The sequence below is a fragment of the Thunnus maccoyii genome, chromosome 21 (genome assembly GCF_910596095.1).
Source record: "Thunnus maccoyii chromosome 21, fThuMac1.1, whole genome shotgun sequence".
Lineage (NCBI taxonomy): Eukaryota > Metazoa > Chordata > Actinopteri > Scombriformes > Scombridae > Thunnus > Thunnus maccoyii.
This window is the reverse complement of record NC_056553.1, coordinates 14,267,632-14,293,548: the sequence shown is the minus strand read 5'-3', so window position 1 is coordinate 14,293,548 and position 25,917 is coordinate 14,267,632. Positions and strand designations below refer to the sequence as shown.

At 42.0% G+C, this 25,917-nt stretch overlaps 1 protein-coding gene across 2 annotated transcripts in view; it reads left to right on the top strand.

The window, feature by feature from the left end:
* Positions 1–25,917, top strand: part of stau2 (staufen double-stranded RNA binding protein 2) — an 89,640-nt gene that overhangs the window by 26,897 nt on the left and 36,826 nt on the right. For both annotated transcript variants that reach the window (XM_042399684.1, XM_042399683.1), the window contains exons 8-13: positions 1,565–1,672; positions 8,641–8,853; positions 9,328–9,465; positions 12,936–13,064; positions 15,600–15,657; positions 23,661–24,019. In XM_042399684.1, coding sequence (XP_042255618.1) covers positions 1,565–1,672; positions 8,641–8,853; positions 9,328–9,465; positions 12,936–13,064; positions 15,600–15,657; positions 23,661–24,019 — 1,005 coding nt within the window. The remainder of the gene's footprint in view (positions 1–1,564; positions 1,673–8,640; positions 8,854–9,327; positions 9,466–12,935; positions 13,065–15,599; positions 15,658–23,660; positions 24,020–25,917) is intronic.

The following is a 25,917-nucleotide window of genomic DNA, read 5'->3' as shown; positions in this document are numbered from 1 at the left end:
TTGCTGATCTGCTTGGTCATTCCAGTTTGCATGCAAATACACACCCCCAGACATACGCAGACTCTTAACACACGGCTGCTAGTAAATGCAGCCCTTAGAGAGGGAATTCACACTATTAATCACTGATATCAAGAAAGCCTCAAACAGTGGCATAAGAAAACCTAACTATGAAAACCATGAATGCATAATAGAAATGGAATGAAAACAGTCCACGGAAGAAGAATGGACTGAAGCCCTTTGGGCTCACTCATTCTCGGGTTTCTTTCATTTTCATCCGCCTATACTGTAAAAGACAGATAATGTATGTCTTTGAACGCAAAACAAAGCCTCAGAGCACAAATATATGCCTGGTGCGGTATGTGCATTTTACCATGTGACTGTTTCCTGTGAAATACAAGAGATCTAGCAGTATGAATCATGCATTGTATCAGGTCACACAATGAGGCAGGAGATGAGAAGGAGCCCAAAGGGAAAGACCACAGCCATTCAGACTTAATCAGACAAAGAGCTGGACATGAGAAGATAAAGATCGAGACACAACTCTGAATTCCCATAGACAATTGGCACCGAAAAGCCCTTTGTTGTATGGCACCTGACACGATCCTGTTGCTTGAACTTGTTTCTTTATTAGTATAAGCGACCATTTATAAGACTTGTATTCAGAGGTGAAAAATAATCAATTTAGGAATTTCTGAAAGTTATTCTTATAGATTTAGTCAGTCTGATACATATTTAAACACCTCAATGACTGAAGACACCCGAGTCATCTGGTATCAATCCAGAATTGCTTCATAGACTACTCATGGGTGGCAAACTTTGTTGATTGAGAACATTTTCTCTGAATTTGTTACATGCCGATGTGGTTAGGCCTGTCTGGGTCCTAAAAGAGTATGATTATCCCCACGTAGTGTAGTGGTGTTCTCCAACCGACCTCAACAATCTTTTCCTTATTCATCATCTCCACGCTTCGTGGCTGATGACGACTCAAATTTGAGTCCTTGCTCTCTAGTTTCTGTTTTGACGTGGATATAGTTCTTGATGTTCATAAATAATAATTTGACTATCTAGAACAGGGAGTTGATGTACAGTAATTCTTAAATTGAATGGACCACCCCTTTTAAGAGACTTTCTTGTACAGACAGGGGACCACCAGTCATGATCTGGAATATTGAGTTCTCAATTCCACATCAGATAAGGGCCATTGCCAGAAAACAGACAACAGCTTGGCCACTATCCACTTTCTAGGTGTGTAATTCACAAAATGTGATGTGAATTTGATGTGCCACAGTTTCGGGGACATGGTTTTGTACATGTTTGGTACAGTCGGGGGAAAACAAAAGATAATATTTCTTTCCATTTATTTTGGAAAACCTCAACTTTAAACAGTGGCTCATTTATCATAATACTTGCTGCCAAAGTTTAGGAACTCAGAGATTTGCATATTATCATTAGGTAATCTAAAAGAAAACAAAAGACAATGTGTATTGCTCCAACTTAATTACAGAAATATCTGAACATGAAGGAATATTCGTAAACCTTTTTTTTTTTTTTTTTTTTTTTCCAGAGCCCGGAGGAAAAAGGAGAGACTGAGGAAGGCACTGATGCCAGCAAATCAGAAATCAGCCTGGTCTATGAAATCGCCCTCAAGAGGAATCTGTCAGTCAACTTTGAGGTGAGCAAGACGTGACAGAAAAATGACATAATATCCTCAAACACTCACAAAATATGACCATGTGATAGCATTATTATTGGCACTGCTATAAATTGCAAGTCATGTTTCCTGCGCCTTTTTCTGCCTCAAAGTTATCACAGAGGAGATAAGTCATTAAATGGGTGTAAGGTCAAGCAGTTAGGGAATGTGTGAGTAGTCATGATGTATGTCGTACGTGGCAAGTATTACAAAATTTAAACAACTCATTAGCTTTGCGAACGGATAACGATGAGAAAACTGAAGGAGTACTGTGCTGTCATCACACTGGCAGTTCTCTATTTCTTACTGATAATGAAATAAGAACTGCGTGAGGACGTGTGTTGAGTTCATTTATCTGAAACGGAGTTTTGAAAAATGTGTGACTGGGAAGTTTTGGTTGGATCACTGCCTTTTAAGGACATCGAATGGGATCAGTGGCGTATTCCCTTTGACTTTGCAAGTGACTCAGCTGATAAGGTTCTGATTGTAGTGGGCCCATCTGCAATAGTAAGATTGTGTAAGATTAATCTGTAGTAGTCAGCCCTCTATACAGTCCTGCAAAACAAAATGAAATGAGCTTATATTTATCCGATTATTTTCTCCAACTCTCTCTTGAACCAGTATTCCTCTTAAATTGCCTCTTATTTATTAGCTGCAAAGTTTGATTCTGTGCTCTCATATGAGCAATCAGCACATTAGCCCTCCAATAAATCTTCCAAGGTCTCAGTTTCAGCAAAGACAGAACCTCATAAGGTTCCAGTGTTTCACTGACAAAATATCACACCTGTGATTCAAATACAGATCTAACACACTGTTTATTAAAATTGAAAATTCAAGATATCTTGTGAAATATTTTGCATATTTCAACATGACACTCTGGTTGTCTTTGGAGCCTTGAGATCTTGACTAAAATTTAAAATTAAATTCTGTTGACTTGGAAGAGTGCTTGCCTACACAATGTAACCAATATAAATTTGTAGTGATGAATCCAGTAAAGGTATGAAAGCATAGGAAAGTAAATTAAATTAGATTATTTTAGATTGAATCTAATGTATGCCTTCATACCTTTTATTGGATTTATCACTACGAACTTATATTCATTAAATCAATTGAAAGTAAACCATTCACTGAAAAAAATGTCTGTAACATTGCTTTCCGATATGCACCAGCAATGTCCCAAAGAAGGCAAAAAGACTACACAGTACAATACAAAGAGCCTTTTTCTTGTTCAGTTTACAGTCTGCCTGTGGGTCCAAAATTACAAAATGATTCCAATCTAATAAGGTGCATTTAAAACAGAGCTATTGAAAATAAAATACAGGTCCAGCTGCGGAATATCAAGCATCAAATTAACTTAATTTCAATGCATTGCCTAAAAAGTGATTCCAGCTGGTGATTATCAGAATGAGCTAACTTCAGCTCAGTGATTGACCAGCAGTGCTGCTTGTACATGTGTGGTGTGTTATTCCTCATACAGCTGACGGTGACATTTTCTTCCATCATTACCTGACCAGAGAGGTTTTCCTGTTCAAGCACCTTGCAAAGTGCTTGATTAATTGCCAGGAAGCCAACGTAAGATTTGTGATCTTGATCAGTCAGTCACTGTCACCTGCTGAGTCTCGCCTATCCCGACAGCATCTCATCTTTGGTGATCTATTTAGTCACAACTCAATAATTGTATAAACAAAAGCCTTCCCTATGTGATATACTATATGTCCTTCACTATGGGGAAAAGCACCTCAACTGTGGGAGACCCTGGAGCATGTTTGATATTAATGTCAAGATAAAAATGTATAAACTTACTGGGGATTTTCCCTTTCATGTCACGTCAGCCTCAGTCAATTTAACACCCAGCATGCAGTGACCATCAGAGGAAATAAATCTTAAGACACCTCTGCATTGCCGCACTTGTTCAGCTATGCTGAACAGTTCATATTTTCAGAACTTTTTCACAGCTGCTCCTGATGAATTGTTTTACATTAGAGAGTCTGACCTTGATAAACTCAGTTGGGTGCTGCTACAGTTTCCCACTGTTTGCCAATGTCGTTTTCCACAGGATAAGATGAGTGTTAACTGCTTTGCTCAAGGTTTTCCTGTTAAGATTCCTCCAGACATTCCAGGGAATCTCATCACCTAAACTATTACACTGCCACTGCTCCAAAATTTTCTAAAAATCCATGAAGAAATTTTGTGTGTCCTTACATGACCTGCTGGGTCTGTTCTCCTTGGCTTTCACCATATCTCAGCTGACTCATCCAATATTCTCTCCCTGATCGCCCCCTCTTCTTCTTCTGCACTCTGCAAGGTGCCAAAAACAAGGGAGGCTCAGTTTACTCTGTGTGCCCCCTCCCTTCCTCCACAGAATCCTTCCCTTCCACCTCTCCTACCATCACTCCCAAAAATCACACAGAGGGCGGTTGCGTGTTGAGGCTAGGGGGAAAGGTGGATGGGGGTGAGAGGAAATGGAGACAAGGATGGAAGGAAGGGAGGGAGACTCTTCTCACTCCGTTGACTTCGCTTGCTAATAAGAGTTTACACAACACTGGAAAAATTATCTGGAAAGCTGTCCAATCCTCCCCTTTCTCTCCCCTTCTCTGTTCTAAAATGCATTTGCTCATCAGAGCATGACATGGCTATCCTTCCTGGAACTGCTATTAATAATTTAAGCCAGCTAAATCTGGATTGATGTGATTCATTATCTGTCATGTCTTTGTCACTGTCAGCAATTACACCGCTTTCATTTTCAGTCCCTTTTCAAAATTGGAAGCTGAGAGTGGCGGTTTTAAAAGCAACCACAGCCACATTCCTTCAAACAGTCTCTCTTCTGCATGCTGTCAGTCTGGAGACTGGCTGTTCATTATTGCTGTCTGATGAGCAGTAAATCAGTAACTTCTCCTCCACATGCTTTCTCTCCCACTTTGTCTATCTCTCTCTCTCATCAGCTAATATTATTTGCCTATTTCACAAGTTATTGATTTGTGTGCCTTTTGATGACAAGGGTGTCAAGCTGGGTTTGTTCAGAATTTTCTGTACTATAAATAGATTTCATGATTTAAAGTAGAGAGGGAACATAGAGACAGGTCAGACTAACAGTTTGTTTTCCATGACTGCTCTCTTTTTATTTTCTTTACTCCCAAAAATTGTGCATAAAGATGTTGATGACTGCTGACCTCCTCCTCTGCATATCAGTCACACCACATTTATTTTCCTGTGCCATGTCTAAACTAAACTGTCTGAAGGCCAGGCTGCATTGAGGCAATCATCCTCTTCCTCTCCTGGCATAATATAACTTTTTCTCCCCCTCATAACCCTGATGGCTCTCCAGCAGATTCACTTTCATCCTCAATCAGTGGGTTGCATGCAATATGCTCTCACACTGCCACTATGCTGTGGCTCGAAACCAAGTGTGAATTACACATGTCTCTGCGGGTCTCTCTTTGCCCATTGGGTCCATTACATTATAACTCATTAGACTAAGTTTGGCTTCATCCCCTACCCTGCCATGTCACATCTCCTTTACCGTGTCTTCTTTGATGCAATGAGAAGAAATGGTTCACTCCCACATCTCCACTCACACACATGCACGCACAGTTACGCATTCATGCAACCGACACAAAACCGTAACGGTCATCTCTCATGTGAAAGCCTTTCACAGCAGCCATGTTTTCACATCATCTCATCCTTGCCCTCACTGGGGCATGAAATTACCCGTGAGTCACCGCTAGCGAGTGTCTGCTTTCCCATCCCTCCGCAACGATGAGGGTCGCCGCCACCCTGAGAGCCAGTTGGCTCATTTAATCCCCCCGTCAGGCAATATCAAACAGATGTCAGCATCAAAGAGGAACCAATCTATAAATCACAGCTTGTGTGTTGGATCGGAGGCTCCCTTTCCAAGGAGGACACAAGAGAAGAGGGTCTGGGCCAAGAACCACCCATCTTACAAGAAGCAGCTTCCCTCAGGGCTTGTCCATCCACCACTCATCACAAAAGAGCTTTTCTTCCCTCTACCAGTCCTCACCATTGTCCTACCCTTCTCCCATAGCCTCCTCTTCCAGAGTACCTGAGGTCTCGCATGCACAGATCCTCAGACTGCTCAGGGTATTAATGTCTCTTTGAGAAGGCGAAGAGAAGGCCTCCCATGTTATAAAAAAAAAAAAAAGACGAGATGAAGAGACAAGAAGAGAAGGGGATTGAAAAAAAAAAATCAACCTTGAATTACCAAGTGTTTCCTGTGTACAACCTGATCCTTGTCATTAGGTGGCAGACGGGTGTGTTTTTGTGTTTGTTAGCATGTATGTGTGTGTGTGTGTTCGTGTAAATGAATGAAAGCGCTGAAATACCATCGGTGTGGCACAGATCCCGTGTCGTCTGCCAGGAGACTGACTGCAGCTCGTCTGCCGCCATCCCGGGCCAGGAGTGTGCGATGTGTGTTCACAAACGCACACTTTGTCTCATATTCTTTGTTGACTGCGCCCTAATACCTATTCAGTCCACATTTGATTTCTTGCTTTTTGTTAGTAACTGCATGTTTTCACTTAAGATAGCATAAATTAAGTCTTATCAGTGCAACACTTATTCTGCGGTATTTGTGAAAGTTCCAAGTGTGTCGCCTCAAGAGGAGGAGACAACAAAAAACATCCTGATGGGGGGAAAAAAGTAGTGACTCAGAAACAGGCCTCCTTGACCAAGGACTAGATAAGGGTGGCATTAGTTTCTTTAGTCTTTAGTAATCAATATACAATATATATGCTTAAACAATTTAAAAAGATTTTTAAGTGCCTCCTTAGTTATTTTGATAGCATGACAGTACAGAGAGACAGGAAACTTAGGAAGAGAAAGATAGTGATGACATGCTACAAATGTTTCTGGCCAGAATCAAAGCAGGAATGTCGAGGTTACACGGTAGATGTCTTGTCTGTATGTGCTTGTATCTGTGTATGGAAAATTATCCTTTATGCAAATCCAACCACTGTTGCAGAAGTGTTTATTTTCTTGGGTAGCTTACAGTCTTGCTCAACCACATAAGATGAACAGTTACACATGTTAAAGGGAGCCTGTGATGGACAAGATGAGAAAGAAAGCTTGAGTACGTGATAAAGTGAGTCCAGAGACAGCTGAAGAAGCTTCCTGCCCCGCACATTCCATTATTCACTACATTTGCATCGGACTCGCGCCTGCTGGTCCATAACCAAGCTCCGTCCACATCTACATTCTGCTAAGAGCTCATATTTATTTTTTTCCAAGTGACATAATCCCGGCCGAACCAGCAGGCCAGCGATGTGCGGTGTCATCATCGACATCATCAGCTGAGTTTCTAAAATTCAGAAGTGGGATGCATCTAGTCCCACTGAATGTTGTAATGTACAAAATGCTGCCATGTTACGTTTCCGTTTTGTAGTGATGAGCAAGACCAGAGCGGATCCCCCGGGCGGGAGTAAGTTTGGCTGTTAGCTCCGACAGCTAGTCTCCAAGGCTTCTCTTCAACACGCATCCTTAAACATGCTTACACTCATCGTGCAGGAATGCTGACAGATTAACAGGTACATTGACAGCAAACACAAGGTCAATGTCAGCCATGTTAACATGAATGTTCTGCAGTTACACAATAGAATAGTAAGGATGAGGAAACCTAAGTATAACCCTGTTGATTCGTCAGCGTTTAGTCAAGTTGAAATGTAATTTTACAGCAACAAAAAAAAAAAAAATCAACAGCTATATCTAAGTTAATGCAGTAATTGCTGAGTATTTTGTCCCTGTGCTAGAAGTCATTGGTGTAACTATCGCTAACAGTGAAGTTTTATTGATTAACATTTAATATTTGAAGTTATTTGTTTTGGTTTTCATGCGCTAGACTTGCACCGTCATTTTAATTTGTTAATTGAAAGGAAACATTTTGTGTGGGAGAAGAGGGGGGGGTATTATCCTTTGTTCTCCTGATGGTCTGGTATTAGGCTGTGTTGATGTGTGAAGTATTTGAGGAATGCTCAAGGTTCCGCTTATCAGTTTAATCTGTTTTATCGGTCACTGGGTTCAAATTAACTGTTTCTATATTGCATCTGATTGCTACAATTTGTGCTGTCTGCACCGCAAATTGAGCTCTAATAAAGGAGAGTTGGGAGGGTTCGGGGAGGGGGGGGGGGGGGAGGGGGGGGAGAGACAGGCGGGAGTTGGTGAGACAGCCTGCGGAAACACACACTAGAGGGAGAGCAAGGGAGAAAGTCGGTGAGCTATGAATCGAAAAGGCGTCCACATTTGCTGAACATGTACTTTTGGACTCGGTAAGTGTGTGAAACCTAATTCTTCCTCCAGTGTGTTTTCCTAAATAAGGTTTGGGAGAACCCCACCTGCTACACACACAAACACACACATGCACACACTTACGCACTGTTCTCGGACTTCACAGGAAGTAGATGTGATTGCAGAAGCATGACCTAACGCCAGCCGGTGTTTGTTTTAGGTCTCCCAGGTGACCAGAGGCTAGAGGAAGGAAACTGAGCCCGTATCACTAGAGACTGTCATCTAGGAACATGTTACTCTTCTTATGTGTGTTTGTGCGTGTATGTGTGTGTGTGTGTTTTTGTATATGAGTAACACGCGCGAATGTGGGTGGGTAGCACTGTGACCATTGAGAGCAGATGTTGTGGACCACCTGGTGTAGCTGCTTGCAGAGTGCGCTGCACACACCCCCTCACACATATCATGCACAAAAAGACACAAACACATATTCATGGGAGTGTGCGGAAGCCCTCACTGTGCATGCAGGCTCACACACACACACACACACACACACTCAAGCCTGGTTTCATTTTGTTTGTCTCTTGTACATACTTTGTTATCTCTTTGTCTGTTTTCTGTAAAACATCTTTGACAACTCTGGAATAAAATGAACTTTGTGGACATTTTATCAACACAAGTCCTTAATTTCCAACTCGTATCTTGTATCTCCCCAGGTGTTGAAGGAAAGCGGCCCCCCGCACATGAAAAGCTTCCTGACCCGCGTCACCGTAGGGGAGTTCTCTGCCGAGGGCGAGGGCAACAGCAAGAAGCTGTCCAAGAAGCGCGCCGCTCTGTCCATCCTGCAGGACCTGAAGAAGTTGCCCTTCATCCCCACGGTGGAGAAACCCAAGACACACTACAAAAAACGAACCAAGACCATCCTCAAGGTACTGCAGCTGGGCTGTGGGGGGAGCTGGGTTCTGGGCGTACAGGCATGCTATGGTTTTATTCTGCGGATTCAAATCTGAAGGCATCTTTGTTTTTCAGCTCAAAAGTGACATTAGTAGCCCATCATGTCATCATGTCTTTTTGCATGGAAGAACTCAATATTCATTGTTTTAGTCATTTACTTGTAAATGGGTAAAAGTTAACATGTGGAAACTCACAACATGATAGCTTCAGTGTTACAGACATTAAAAAAAAAAGTGAGATATTGATCTACTGATAATTTCCTGCTTCTTGATCAATTGCAGATGAATCTGATTTAATTTTGTTCACCCATGTGCTGTATATTACAAACAAACACACTCTCCTCTTTTCAGTTAAACCCAGTAGACTACTGATGATTGCGATAATACCATAAATGAATGTGATAACTGGAACTGATAGTGTCTCTCTCTCTCTCTCTCTCAACCTCTCAGACGGGACCAGACTATGGCCAGGGCATGAACCCTATCAGCCGTCTGGCCCAGATCCAGCAGGCCAAGAAGGAGAAGGAGCCCGAGTACCTGCTGCTTTCAGAGAGGGGGATGCCCCGACGCCGGGAGTTCATCATGCAGGTAAACACTGGTTTTGTTTCATATTCTTTTCATTTCATTTTTCACCTTTGGCACGGTTCTTATTAAATGCTGCTGCAACAAACTGGAAGTCTCATTTAAGAAGGATTAAGATAGCGAAGGATAGGGGTTATATATACCCAAGAAGAAAAGGAGGTTAATGATCATCTGCTGAATCTTTCTCTAATAGATAAATCAAAGGATAGGTTTATTAGGATGAGGGGAGGACACTTCTCACAGTTTGTTAATGTTAAAAATAAAGTTGTTGTCATCTTCCCAACTCATCTTAAGAAAAGAACAAGAGAGCGAGAGTGCGAACAAGTTGAAAGCGTGGGCGAGCGAGAGAGAGAGCTACGGCGGTTGAGCGAGTTCGAGAGTGAATGAAGAGAGAGAGCGGCAGTAAGGAAAGCAAAGCCAGTTAATGAGACAAATAAAACATTATTTTCTGATTGTTTCATGGCGTTTATGTTCTAAAGCAGAAATAAATAACCATAAAACACGCAACAGATGATTAACTGTGGAGACAGGCGTTCTTGAGTTTCATTTTTCTTTTTCCATTATTCCTCCTTTTCATTCATTCATTAAATCAAACTCAAACATCAGTCATGCAGCAGTACAAACAAAGAACAACAGGACAAATCTGTGTTGTTTTTTCCTCATGTGTTAATACTGTATTTCAAGCACCGCTGTCTTTTTTTTTTTTGTTCGTCATGGATCCAATTTGCATGATCTACTTGGGTCCTCAGATGCAGGTGGAAACACAAACAGGATTGCACAACAGGGACTTTTAGTTCCAAGTTTAGTTCCTGAGATTAGTTCCTCTGGAACTTTTGGTAGAAAAGAGGCTATAATCTTGTTCTGGATGGTCCTGAACCCAAAAATCATATATACACATTGTATTTTTGATGAAGAAGGAGAACAAGCCAATGGCAGACCAAGAACAAATCCTCTCTGTCTGGCCGAAGGCAGCCAGCATAATTATATAACCTTTTTACACTGGAACACGAGTTTCTTAGTTTTCTCCTGGGACTATGATCTGGTTTCCTATTTCTGTCATGCGTGTAGTCCCAGCCCAATCCTGCATACAACCAATATACTTTTTTGTAGTATTGTCAAGCCACCAAAGTTGGCAGTGCAGTTGTGTACTGCTTTTCTCCACTTATGTGTGGATAATATGTAATTTAATTAGAGAGTCTCCTCTGCACACTGTTAGGATCCCTCTAACTCCCTCTCTCTCTCCCTCTTTCTCTCATCCTCCCCTTTCCCTCCTGAAAAGTTCTGTTTAATATTCATTATATTTATAGCAGGCTGTTAAAGCTCAGAATAGATGAACTTCCATTTTTACAGCCCTGTTTTCCTCTATAGAGCAGCCAACTACTTTATGCTATTAAATCACCATTTCAAGCTTTGGTTGCAAATAAAGAAAACACACAGAAACACACAGTCATGTGTACTATAGAAGCATATCAGAATGTGCGCTGTGGTAAGGAGACAGTATTCATTAACAGAATAAAATTTCATAGTCTTGCTGCAGGAATGATCTTTAACCTAGTTGTGGATGATTTGTTGTTTATCACTAATCCAGTAAATGAAGCAAGGACTTTGTATGGAACCTCATCAGATACCACACTTAATCTTATTCAGTGTCATTTGGACTGTTTGAACTGATGCATAAAAAGCCACATTACTAGATAACAGGAAAACAGATTGCTATGTCTGCAGGTTATGAAAACCTGCCGATTGGTGGTTTAGATTTGGCAGCCACACGTTACTTTTAGTCAGCCTTAAAATAGATCTGCTTAGTTTTTAATAGAAACTGGAGTTGCCTAATTATTTTATCTCTTTAACTTTTACAGCTCTCCATTACCATTTCTGCCAGTCTCAGTACGCTCACATGCACATGCTAAATAATTCAGTTATAACAAGATTAAGAAGCCTACATACATTAATGACCACTCAAAGCATAAACTTTTCTAATTAAAAAAAAAAGTAAAAATGTGAACTTGTAATTTATTTTATCTATTTAAAGTGTTTACACTCATGCTTTAATGGGCAGTTCCCTCTAAGCGACCACATGTCCTCTCAGGCTGAAATCCAGTTACTCACAGTAATCAGGTTATTGCATGCATGTAAATATTTTGAATGGGTCAGAATCACAAGACTATAAATAAAATGTTCTTGTTCGTTGTTTTTATCGTCGTAATCTCGCTGTCAGAGACGGGAAAATATGCGAAAAATGACAGTACTGAAGTTATGAAAAATATGTCAATCAGCTTTTTAAATGTTGAGGTTGAAGATTTATTGGATCTACATGGGAAACACTGAACTGAGGACAAAGTTAGTTTGTTTCTTGTCATTTTGATTGTTGTTGCTGCAATCATTGTGTATCTACAGGAGCCAACAACAGCAGTCAGCCTTAGCTCTGTTTCTTGTATGAGACAAACAACTGGCAAAGTTGGCGTACCCCAGTCCGTTTTAATTTATGTTCAACATTTTAACTGCAGTTTCTCCCCTTTTTTCCTTGTCTCTCCTTCTTTTTATTAGTCTCTCCGTCTTTCCGTGTCTCCGAGTCAAATTCTCACTCTTTGTCTCTCTTTACATAATCCTCTTCTTTCATAAGAACAGAGCTTCTCTTAGCATCGGGCAGTAATTCAGCCTCAAATCTATTCTCCATGCCTCTTTGATACACACATTAAGCCCTTGCGAGTGTATGTGTGTTCCCTTTGTGCAATCCACTTACTCTTCTAAAATTTCCACATTGTTTCCCTCGGTAAGCAGCGGGGACTCAAATGAGTCTCTGTTTTCTGCATCTTTTGTTTGAACCCATCACCGGTTACAGAAAAAAGGCTCCACCTTGTGTCAAACGCCTTTTGAGGGGCTGATCATCTTTTAGAATTGACTAAAAAAGAGCGATTGTGTTTATTTTAAGCAATTTAGCCATTTATTGAGGCTTTCCTTCTCTTTGTATGGTGTAGCCTACTTGATGCATTCAGACGAGCACTCAGTGAGCATGTCAGACCACTTTGAGTAAGTGCACGGAGGCCTGGCTGTTCACAGGCTTTGGCTCCCAGAATGTTATTTGTACAGTGTAATTGTCTGTTTGCATAACATAACGACGTCTGATATTCTCTTGGAAATATCTGCTTACATTCTGTGTAGACAGATTTAATGTTTTGGGATCACTGAAAAACAAACACTTCACTTGGATCCTTTTTTTGTGCGATGTAAATTGCACGGCTGACTCGGCCCAGAAAGCGAAGCAAAGTATCCTCGAGAGTGAATGGAAGTGTGAAAAGAAGAGGAAACGCAACGAGAAACGTGCATTTATACCGTATTCACTAACACATCAAGTGATCCGTTATCACCTGAGAGTGCAGCCATAATACTCAGTCGTGAATCTGAAAATATTGTCAGTCTGTATGTCTTAATCTACATGTGTTTCTGTGCACGCCTCGGCGTCTATGCTCATGTAGGTGAAGGTGAATAACGAGGTCGCCACGGGAACAGGACCCAACAAAAAGGTGGCCAAGCGGAACGCAGCCGAGGCCATGCTGCTGCAGCTGGGATACAAGGCCTCCACAGTCCCTCAGAATGCCACCGAGGTATGAAACTGTTCACTTGTATATTTTGTAGCCAGTTTATATACATGCCTCCAGCTTTGTTAGGATGTGGAACCGTTCATTTATTTTATTGGCTGATTACTGTAAGTGTGGACACAAGTTTTAACTTTTTGCATGTAAGCTGCTAGAGCTCTACTGAGGAAAACGTGCTGGAAGGGTAACTTAACACCAGGCTGAATAGAAGTGTTTCACTACCTGCTCTGATTGAAGGTCAAGTCTATTTCACCCCTAACCACTCCGAGCATCACTGATGGATGTGGTTGGGTGTGGTGCTCTTTTGTACCTGTAACCACATCCAACAGTGATGTCACAGTGCATCGACATGCTCTGGAGTATGCTTCTACATCAGTGCAGCAAGGTGAGAAGTTAAACCACTGGAGGTCAGTAAAAACATTTTCAGGGGGTGTTAAATTACTTTTTCAGTGCTTGTGGAAAGAATATATGGCTGCATCTAACAATTCTTTTCATTATCAGTAGAGTTTAAACAACAACAGAAAACAATGAAAAATGCCCAATGTGACACCTTCACATCGCTTGTTTTGCCAACAAACAGTCCAAAACCAAAAAAGTTTAGATTAACAATGATGTAAAACTGAGAAAAGTAGAGATGTCTCACATTTAAGAAGCCAAAACCAAAGAATGTTTGGCATTTTTCTTGTTAAATGACTTAAAATATTAATCGATTATCAAAATTGTTTCCCCTAGCCCTGATGCCTGGATGTGTAAGATTACACCAGAGGTGGTTTTAAGATGAATTCATGTTTTATTATATCTCACAAATGAGATTTACATTATAATTTATAATTGTTGTATACTGACAATATAAATGTATAGTAAGTAGGGCACTATTTTAGCCCCACATAAACTGTTTCCATGATTTTTTCTAGGAAAGTACCTTTTCCTACAAATGACACACACACACACACTGAATTTATTATATAGGACGCCTTGCAATTGGTATTCCAGCCACACTGGCAACAGAGCTCTAGGGATGGTGATGTTGGTCGATTGGTACTTATACAGCAGCACGCTGAAGGATTACATAAAGACACTCTTATTATTTTTTTTCTGTACAGAATCTCTTTTATACAACCCTGTGCAGAATTCAAGGAATACTGATGCTCAGGTGCTTCTCCGATTTATCATGAGTCCCTGTGCTGCTGACATGGTCGACCTGTTATGTAACCTGTTCAGCTCATCTGATCCGAACGTGTTTTGCAAGCCATCATTGATCACCATCATCTTTATTCACCTCGTTGGGTTTTAAGCTCAAGGGAGCCAATTCAGATAGAGATGATGTTACATAACTGCTCTCACTGTAGAATATTCATCCTTCCCCAGACATCTCATTAGGTAGATATTTGCCGCTGTATATATTTTACTATCACGATACCGTATAGTGTAGCTAAAGGATGGTGCATTGCTCTTATCAGAATGACTCCAGTTATTCTCCAAAGAAACCGCAGCCCAGTTTGCAATGTTTCCCTTTGCCTTCATCCTCATACTAAATAGTCAAGCTCTGACATTATTCAGTGTGTTCTTTTATGTAGTTGAGTTACCTCTGACAAATCTCTAAAAGCACTTAATATTGAACCCCCTACACCCTGAAAATGTTCATGTTGCATGTGTCAACAATGAAAAGCCTTTTTTTGTTTGTTTTGTTCGCCCCATAAACTACTATGTTTTGATTTCTGATCTTTCAGATAAATGAGGGGTCTTCTGTATTGGATATAAGCAGTGCATTTAGTATCACTGTTCTCAGGCAAATTCCCAGCAGTAGATGAGACCTTTCTGGTTATACTCAAGCTAGAATATTTAGACAGAATGGAGTTAGCGGCTGATACATGGTTGCGCACTGGCTTGACAACTCTAAAAACATCTCTATTAGAATTAGTTGGACGGCCTACTTCTCTCTAGATCCTTAGACAACCCCGACCTCTATGGAACGATTAAACGGTGTTTGCCAAGCTCCTGTTTTGTAGGATAGGCTGTCTTTCTCTAGATCTCTCTCTCTCTCTCTCTCTCTCTCTCTCTCTCTCTCTCTCTCTCTCTCTTTCTCGCTATGTCTCTGTCCCTCTCCATCCTTCCCTGCCTCCCCTTCTTTGGGAGCTCTGTAGCGCTACATTCCCACCGTGGGATTGTGGGTGATCTGCGCGAAGAGACAGAAGAGTGAAGAGACTGTTTACAGCCATGTCATCTCCACAGCTGTCACACACATCAGAAATGATTTGTTTCTCTGTTTCATACACGTGTGTTTGTGGCTGGCATACCACAGAAGAAGTAACACACTGAATAGGAGCCTTTTTTAGGGTACTAAACATTGACAAACCCCCCCTAATTAAGTAGCTGGCCTAGACAGACACTAGGCTCCTTAAGCATCCCCTCCTGTGAGCGCTCGTCTCTTTGTGGCCCAAACAGTAGGAAGGAACTTGTCTGACATGCGTGAAGAAGCTGTCTGTTCAAGAATCTACATCTCTCTTACCTCCCCCTTCTCTCCTTCTCTCTGCATCACTACAGATGGACAACAAAGGCTGGAACGGACAAAAGGCGTCTTTTACCGAAGCGACAAGTAACAGTGAGTATCCGCACGTCTCCCTGTGTCTCTTTCCATTTCCTCCTCCTCCTCTCCGTCTCTCCGTCGCTCCCTCCAATCCCGCAGGTGGTTTTAACCGGCGAGATGGCCCGGCGTTTAATCTCTGTGACTGGTCAATGGGCCTCTGACTGTCAGCTTAATCGGCCGTGCGTCCTCGTGGAGAGCCTGCGAATTCAGGCTCATTCACACCGGCTTACAGGGCCGGCACACTGAGGCCCTCCGGGGAGTCCCCCCACTGCCTTCCTGTGCAAAAAACATAGCCTTTCACTCAGGATTAACACACAAGCACACAGGAGCACACACACACACACACACACACATGCCCATAATCCTACACACACAGAGACAAAAAGCACATGCACGCAGGATGTATGATGATATGATATGAGAATATATGTGAAGATTTGATGATTGCACAGCAAACAATACACTACAGACAGTATCTTGCTAAGCTTTCCGTCTCTTCTACATACCAGCTGTAGACAAAATAAGATAAAGTCCTAGATTATAAAAAATATAATGTATATTACATACTGTGCGCTACAAAGGAGGCTCATATTAAGCAGTTAGAAGTAGTACGTCATACTGTTTATCTCTGTCATTTCTCTTTTGGTTAGTCTCAGCTTGTGACTGCTGTTCATTTCTGTTGATGCAGTTTATCTGTGCTTGGCACAAGTTTAGAGGATGATCCTTTATTAAATCATTTGTCCCTTCGACTGCATATAAACATGCAGCTAAAAGTGGATTCATACTTGGCACAAGCGATTGATGGGAATCCTGCTCAGATGCCGACGTCGCAGGTTTTGATCGGTAGTTAAGCGTCAGATTTCACCCACTGATATCACCACCGCAACATTTAACGGATGAACCATACATGATTGAGCTGCACAGCGCTTTAATCATATTCCCCATGGTAACTGCGCTTACAACGTTTCATTCACTTTGTGATACGAGCGATATTCATTACTGAATATGAGACTACCTCCATGTGGTGCATATTAACGTTTCATTTGCATGAGCAAGAGGTTTGCAGTGGAGATTGCCTTGCTAGATGCGTGTTACTGAAAAGGAAAAAATAAATGCTTCATGTTGTATTTGCTCTGATCAATATCTACTCTCATCTGAAACTTGGAGAAAACACAAACAACCCACGCTGACCAATTACAGTCCTTGTGGTCCACACATGCTATCTCCGTAGCTGTTGTTGCTCTTTTGTTTAGTTCAAACAAGGACAGGTTTACAATTTTTCAAGTCTGTCTTAAAACAACAATCAGGTGTTCATATGAACACTGACAGAGGTTTTCCTGGCTGTAATCATGCCTATTGTTCATACTGGCTGTCAAAAGATCCCCAGCGAATTATTATCATTATTATTAGGCTTTATTTACTCAGGAAATCTCATTGAGGCCAAGATCTCTTTTGCAAGAGAGACCTTAGACCAGGTTATGTATACACACAGGATCACAACAAGATGGTTCATTGACATCACAATCACATAACAATCGTCAGTCGCACTCAGACTATTTAAAACAATCACAAACATTCTGAGGAATAGCATCTAGTAAAACTTTAAAGTCCCTCAAGAGGAACAAGCGTCTCTAACCAGTCATTCCCACTTCAGACAAACTTTTAAAGGCAGCCTGCTCTGATCTGGTTATTATCTCTGAGCTCAACTAAAGATGTTAAATAACTCGGCAGGCCTTAAAAATGAAGACACAGGGATGCTGGTGCCCTCTAGACGCCAGTGACGGCCATCCAACCATCTTATATAATCGACAGTGTTGAAGGTGATAGCTATGTGCTGTAATGAATTGAATGGCGCTGTGGTAGATAGCGTCCAGGGGTTTAAGGGTGGTGGCAGCAGCATGAGCATACAGGATCTCTCCATAATCCAATGTGGACAGGATGATACATTGTATAATGTGTTCTCTGCTTTGAAAAGAGAAACAAGCTCCGTTCTGGTACAAAAATCCAATCTGAATTTTTAGTTTTTGTGCAAGATGTTCGACATGAGTTTTGTAGACAATCTGCTGTCTCACTAAAGTCTTAAGTGTTTATAATGCTGCACTGTGTCAAGTAGTTCTCCATTGAGAGTATGGATAGGTGTAGGAACATCGGTGGTTTGTGCTCTTGTGAAATGCACACATTGATTTTTTTGTTTTTAAATTTAGAACAAAAATGCACTTTCAATCGAAGTGATGGAGGCCAAAATCCATAATTGTGCAAAAAATGTCTGATATCTGGAGCTTCAGTGGAAGTTGAGTAACAAAAAGAGGAACTTCGGCGCTAAAAATAATGTGATGTCGAAAGATGTCTACATGATTTGACTAATTTGGACGGCTGAAGCTTCATATTAGCTGCAGATCAACTTTTAAATACATTTTTGCACAGAAGACTGTGGATTTTGGTCCCCATCACTTACATTGTAAATGCATCATGGAAGGGATCTTCTAATGGTCAATATGAACAGGAGGAACGATTATGTTTTAGGACAGGCTTGAAAAACTGTGAACCTGTCCTTTAATGCAGAACTATAGAATTAGCGAAAGTTTCCATCCATTTGTCTCTGCCTAATCTAGAACCAGATCTGAAACAAATGCAGAGACAGGGAAAAGACAGATGCTGTAGTCATCACCTCATTTGGAAAAAATCCTCCACTTATGGATAGTTTCATCTGTAGACAAATACAAAATACTTTCATGACAAGATTTATGTCTGAATTTACATGGGAATGCGATGGCCTTAAGGGTTGTTTCATTTCGCAGAGGGAGGTAGAGCTCGAAGGACCCTTCACTGAGAAGCGTCAGGATGCGATTTCGTAGGAAACAGCTGGTCTGTATCAGCTGTATCTGTTGTGAAGTTGGCTGTCTTGTCTGTAATCAAAATAAAAACAAAGAAAAAGCCTTCCGCTCACTCAAGTCAAAACTCTATTTCAAGACTTCACTTTCTATTTTCAGTTGTTTTTCCTGGTCTCCAGAGTCTGGCAGTGCAGTTATTTTTCCGTTTATTCCGCATAGTGTGGGAGCTAAGGAGGAAGTTAATTTATTACAGGTGAAATAAGTTATGCAAGGAATTCATAGTGTGGTGTTGCTTAAGCAGATTTACGTACATTATAATATCTGGGTTTAATTTCTGGTGATGTCCCAGCTTGATAAAAGGACACACTGCAAGAAGTTTCACTCTGGATGCCAGCAAAGTGAATGCCAGCAGCTTGAGAAACAGCAGTTTAGGGGACAAATGAATAGTCTGTGCGATGTTGAGCAGCAGAGTGGAAAACAAACAGATAGCCTTATTAGATTTGAATGTGCTGTCGTCACTCGGATCTAATGGAGGCATTTGGCAGCGCTGCGGTGCTCTGACACGGGCTATCCAGCTACAGTCTGGAGAGAGGAATGAATGTGATGTTTCAGCTTTCTCATGTTGAAAAGTACAAAGCAGACTAGAAAGACTGATCACTGAAGAATTGTTGTGTTTGCTCATTGTTGGTACGAATTCCATATACAGTATTCAGACGAGAACTGAACCGCCGCCACAACTTATATAGCATCCGTTTCTGTGATTCGGTCCAATTTGTTGAAAGATATATTGTCTAAATTATGTTTATGGCTAAATGATTGCTCTTTCATATAAACTGTTTTGGTGGTTGTGGTTTCTATGGTAGTCCAAATTCCAGGCATTGCCCAATACCTCCAGCGCAGAGCCCGCTGGGAAACGAAGTCTTTCTTATTTGGTGATTACTCCTATTGTTGGTTTGGAGCGGGCCCTTGGTACGGTGCCATTCCCACTCATAGTTTATCTCACACTCAGCATGAGGCTTAACTATCTGCTAATTAGGTCTTTAAAGTTCCCCAAACCGCACAACACTCACATGACGCTAATGTCTGAATAATTTTTATTGCATAAACACCATTTACAACTCATTCAAACACATACAGCTGGTCCCAGTTTTCTCTCTCTCTCTCTCTCTCTCTCTCTCTCTCTCTCTCTCTCTCTGTGTGTGTGTGTGTGTGTGTGTGTGTGTGTGTGTGTGTGTATGATTGTTGAATGGAAGATGTTTCTGGTTTGTCCGTTGTTTTGATTGACTATGCAGTTTATTGAATAGAAGTGGGAATAACTAAATCAGTTCACAGAATTGGAGCATACTCAGTAAAAATAAGATCTGGCATAAGCATGTTTGTAACATTTCTGATGTGATAAACAGTGATAATTGTAGTTTGGGCTGAAGTGTGTTTTATGGAGAAAACTCTGGCTGTGAAAGACAAACATAGCGGAGAATGTGTTCTCTTTGTGTATGATTAGAGTTCAAAGCTAATTTCTTCTTCCAGTCAGCTTTTGACAGCCTTTACAAGTGTTTAAATCACAGGAGCTGTTTTCACAGCTTCCTTCTCACTATTAAATAAAATTTTACAAGGATTACAATCCTCAAGCTTTCACTCCTGGTCGATTAGACGACACCTGTGATTAATGGTAGTGATGGCATGTGTATTTTAATAATCCAGGTCCCAAAGGTGTGTTTGAAAAAGCAATTGTATTAACCACTGGGGGCAGCAAACATACCTTAGAACAGATACTTTGTCAGAAACATGCTCACAAAGGTCAGTGCAGCATGGGTCAAAGTTACAAATTTGGCGCAGCATGAGTCCTTGCAGCACAATGCATAAATCAGCACAATACTGTTGCAAAAGCTGTTTTGCCTCGATAATGTGAATATGACACAAAGAAGACAGTCAGCAGCATTACTAGCACAGTAATACTGAAGTCATGATCAAATTGAGTATGCACCTTCTTTTATCTTCCACATCATGTCCAGTACCTGCATTCATCATTTCAGGGCTGCAGCTAATGATTATTTTCATTACCGATTATTCATGTGGTTGGTAAGATGCCAGTAAATTGTGAAGAATGTCCAGCCCAAGTTCCCAGAACATATAGTTACTCCTGAAAATGCCGACCATAGTCAAAAACCCAAAGATAACCGGTTTGTTATCATAAAGGAGTATGAAAACCAGATAATATCCACATTTGGGAAGCTGGAGTCATTGAATGTTTATCAGTTTTGCTCAAAAAGTTGCTTAAACAATTAACAACAATAATTGCCAATTAATTGTCTGTCGATTGACTAATCGATTAATCTACTCGTTACAGCTGTACATCATTTCCTGTGAGTTCCTTGCATTTAGTATGTAATTTGAATCTTGCATAGTCAAGTCAGGCACTGAGATTCACTTACAGAAATACTGAATGACTTTTTCTGGAAAACTCCAGCCCATGAATAGTACAACAAATGGTTTTGATAGAAAACTCTTAAGGATTACAACTTTAAAGGGTGTGGTTTGTTGACGTCCAAAAAGGGAGTTAATTCTCTCAATGTGGTCGGTCGTCATACTTTACATACTCCACATAAAGAGCATTGCTGAATTATGTAAGGCAAAGTGGGAGAAAATTAGGTAAATATGTCACAGGCTGCTCATTTATTGCTCTGTCCTTCCGTTCTTGCTCTTCCACACTCACACCTCAGGCAACCACAAGCACTCATTGTGTGTGTGTGTGTGTGTGTGTGTGTGTGTCTGTGTGTGTGTGTGGTTCTGTCTTTTGCCCTGTGTGAGCTGTGGGATGCATTGCTACAACAAACAGGGTGGCTTAGAGACAGGAAGGGAGCGTAAAAGAAAAGAAGAAGAAGAAGAAAAAGAAGTAAGAAGAGAGTGATTTTTCTCCCTTCTATTCCCATGGGTATTGCAGCAGGGCTTTTCACTCGAGTTGCCACATTTCATTTCCTGCTGTGTGTGTGTGTGTGTGTGTGTCTGTGCGCGCGTGTGTGTGTGTGTCTGTGCATTGTGTGCATGTGTGAACTATGTGAAGGTCTTGCTCCACTGTGGTGATTTATAGCGGCGGGCTCCGGCCCTATCTGTTTTCGATCAGTCTCATGCTTGGCTCTGGCTTCCCTCCAGCGCTCCCCTGGCCCACCGGACGCCGAGTCTGGGTGGGACCCCTCCGAAACTGCCTGGAACCAGCACCGCAAACACACTCTCTCCCTTACTCTTTCATTCCCTACTTCTCAGCTCCCCCCCCCTCATCCCCACCCCCCACCCCCACCCCGCTGCTCTCCTCTTTCTCCAACTTGCTCCCACTTCATGTACACAATTTCACAATCTCCGTCCGACGTCCTCACGCACAAATACACTCCGTCACTCTTATTTATTCACTCTCGCCGTCTCTCCTCCTTTGTCTCACTCTTGCTCTTTCTTGCTCTCACGCTCTCGGTTGCCATCTGACACCAGCTTCAAGCACTCGATCACACGCAAACATCCTCACATGCACGCACGCACACACACACACACACACACACACTTCAGCAGACAAACATACACACTCACATGGATTACATTCACCCCCTCCCCCCTCAAAACTCTTTGTCCACAGCTGATGTCATGTTGGCTAACACCTTTCTTTTTTTATGATGCTACATTCAGAATGCACAGGCCTGTGAGTTTTACTTGTGTAAATTCAGATTAAAGTTGTCATCAAGATTGGGAGGGGGGAAAAAAAAATCCTAGCAGTTGTGTCATTGCTGGCATGGGGCAGTTTGTTGTAGTTTGAGTAATAAGTCCTGAATTTTATTGCGGTTTCCTTCAGCTTCTCTGTTCCTCTGGAAAGCAAACTTCATTGTTCATAATGGGAAATGTTGTCTGCAGGTTCCCAGAACCCTTAGTCTAGAGTAAGCTACAAGTGCGTAAAACTCTCCGTCTTTGTGTATGCATGTGTGTGTGTGTGTGTGTGTGTGCGTGCGTGTGTGTGTGTGTGTGTATGTGTGATGGTAATGTTAACTCAAACAGGAAGTGGCCTGTCAGTCATGCGCTCAGTCCAGTGCTTTCTCCCAGCTGTTGGTCCGTACGCACACAAACAAGAACACACACACACACACACACACACACACACACACACACACACACAGCTGGTCTTCCTGTCTCTGGTGACCTTGGCTGGGCTTCGGAGGCTCTGCATGGTTTTCACATCCACTCATCCCCACCTCCTCTTCCATCTGAACTGGCTCCCAACTCATCCTTCTCTTTTATCCTTTCTCTCCCTTCACATCTCCTCTTCTCTTGTCTTTCACGCCTCATATTCTTTTCCTCTAACTTCCATCGTAGCCACAAAGTGATGAAAGAACTGAACCTAAACCCGCTGGTGTTTCCTCCTTCCACCTGTCACGACCATTTCGGGACAGTGATGTCAGAGTGCAGGAAGCCAACATAAACGAATGGTCTGAATTGGAACATAGTCTTGGAGAGCTGTTGCGCTCAGCTGGCTAGAACCACAGCATGTCTGGATCGAGCTGTGTCCTGTTAAATAAAAGCCGGTCAGACAACAAAGGTGCCTCAGCCTCTCCGATCCAAATCGCTCAGGACGTTTCCTTAAGCCACTGAAATATTCTCACAAGAACCTTGTTCTGAAACTGAAACAGCTTCCGAGATCCGATTGTCTGTGTTCGAAGAGACAGTGTAGGTGAAGCTGGATGCTGGTTGGCTGACAGTGCTGTTTCTCATCAAAGATGAAATCATAACTGCTCTGTTGATATTGGTAGATGCTCCGTTTGTGTCTCGATGTTTGTGTTACAGAGTGAGAAAGACAGAGGCTGTGTGTGTGTTTCCCAGCAGATGCTTTGATAGTGTTCGGAACTGCCAAACCACATGAAACTGTCATCTACGTTCGATGATGGAATGCCAGTTTGGGAGCCAACACACACGCTCGTACACACACAAACGGGCAGTTAGGAACACACGCATACACAAACTCACCCTGGCATTGTGTGGTAGTGAGAGGGAGAGAGGAATGTGTATGCAAATAAATTCAGCAGCAAATGAGAGTCATGATAACCTTTTTTTTTCTCTCTTCTCTTTTCCCCAATTTCCTACCCTCACCTTCTTCTCCTCCACCCATCCATCCATACAATCATTCTTCCCTCCCCTTCTCCTTGACTCCTCCAGCCCAGAAGGGTCTGCTCCACCTCAGCCCCGACGTCTACCAGGAGATGGAGGCCAGCAGGAAGCAGGGGGGCAGCGCTCCGGGCCCCGGCGGCAGCAGTGGCTCCGTCAACTACATGACATCCAAAGACATGGGGCCCTGCTCTGCCCCGCTGCCCCCAGGACACCCTCCATATTACAGCGGCTCAGCCTCCTCACCCAGCCCAACAGCCACCATGGCCAGGGAGCTGCTGCTAAACGGCCAGTCACCCACAGGCGACGCCTCCCTGCCCATGAAAGGGAAGAACTCGGCCCTGGCCTGCGGCGTCTCGGTGCAACCCGCACAGCAGCTGGACTACCTGGCTCGCATCCAGGGCTTCCAGGTGAGACACAAAGGAGCGGACGTGCTGCTGCTATGTTACTATGCTACATCTATAAATCCAGAAAAATGTTAAAACGTGCATCTTGAGGGAAAGTTCCAATTTCATGCAGCCTGGGTTCTCTAGTGAGTGAGCTCTTTCATAGATCTGGGCAGTAATAACAACACTTATTGTTTTTACAATCCTTTCCTATTGGTTTTAATAAAATCATGCTCACCAAGTTAATTGCTGAGATCTGGGAAGTCAGAAAGCTCAAAAAATAGAAACAGTCAGATGATCTCACAGTTTAGCCAAACTTATTTAAAGGTCAAAGCAAAGGCAAAGTGTGAAATTATTACCCAAACTGTCAATAGTAAACATCCATCACTCTGTGCAGACTGTCATACTGGTCCAACTTTGACATATACTCCTTACTATACTATTGAATCTCTTTTTAAAAGCCTAACCAGGGACTGGGGCTGCAAATTAGCTTCAGCTAGATGCCCTGTAATATATTACATCTACTGCATTGCTTATCTGTATGTAACAATGTTTACCTGTACAGTCCCTGGTAAATAAACTAATACAATTTTAAAATATCTATAGTTGTGCACACATACAAGTATTACCAACATTTTTGATGCACTCACTCTTGGTTTTACCTCTTCTTTATGGCCTGTCTGACCACCATGTTTCAAGATGTACACATCAGAGTAATCTGCTGTTACTTTGCTGGTTATAATGATATCATAACATGGCTAACATTAAAAAAATAAGACTCAAGTTGTAAAAAACTGGAATTTTCCTTTAGAGTAGTTCAGTCATGAACTTCCATCATGGAAGCGTCTCTTTTGATACATAAATTGTTTCCAATTTCACATTTATTTCAGTGGTGGAATGTAGGCTCGTGTTTCATTTTAACTGTCATCAATTAGGTCTTAAAAGTCATCATTTAAAGTTGGTAAAAAAAGTTTTAGACGCCCAGTGGTACAGTCATACAGTGTGTACTCACGCTAAAGTGACAGCACAGATGTGAGCGTGACCATGCATAAATACAACCCCTGCCACACACACTCATGCCCTGATTCTGTTCCCTCTGGGTCACTGCTGTAAATACACATGTGGTCTTGGTCAACTTGTGTGGTTATAAAGAAACAAAATTGCACATTAACACATCACTTGAAACCTCTCCACAGAAGAGATGCAAGCTTTCTGTATCAAAACACATTATGTAGCATGTGTGCCGTATACACAAACATACACACAGCAGTTACAGGTGATGCGAGATGGGGGGGGTTATTGTGCACATGTAACATTGTGTAGAAAAAGCCTTTCCAGGAAGAGATGAAAGTGAGATGAGAGCCTCCTCCAGGACAAGTGGCCTCAAGTGAAGAGTCTACAGTGTAGAACTGTGGACATTATTGGCAAGCTATGGATTAAGAGCTGGAACTAAACCTCACAGGTGCTTCTGTCATTACCGGACTGGACACACACACACAGAACACACACACGGAACACACACTCTTAGCTCTCTGCGTGCGTCTTTTTCTTTGTGTGCGAGAAAGAGAGACAACCTGGTGTCCGTTTTAATCAGCCGGCCAATCTGCGGTGCATACCACGCCACTAATACCAGCGCCTGTTCATTTAAGCTGCAGATGCTTTTTATCAGTTTGAGCGAAAACATTTTATCTTAACCTGCTGAGGGTTCCTTTGAAAGGCCTTTGTTATTGCTCTGAGCCTTCCTGTGTGTGTGTAACCTGAGAGAGCTCTGCTGCCTGGCCAAGCCCAAACACACTTGTACATATGCACACACACACACACACACACACACATACAGACACAGCAGGTTCTGTTTAGTGGAATGGAAGAGTCGGGATAAGCCCGTGTGTGAAGTTTAAACCCTTGTCGTTCTCATACTGTAC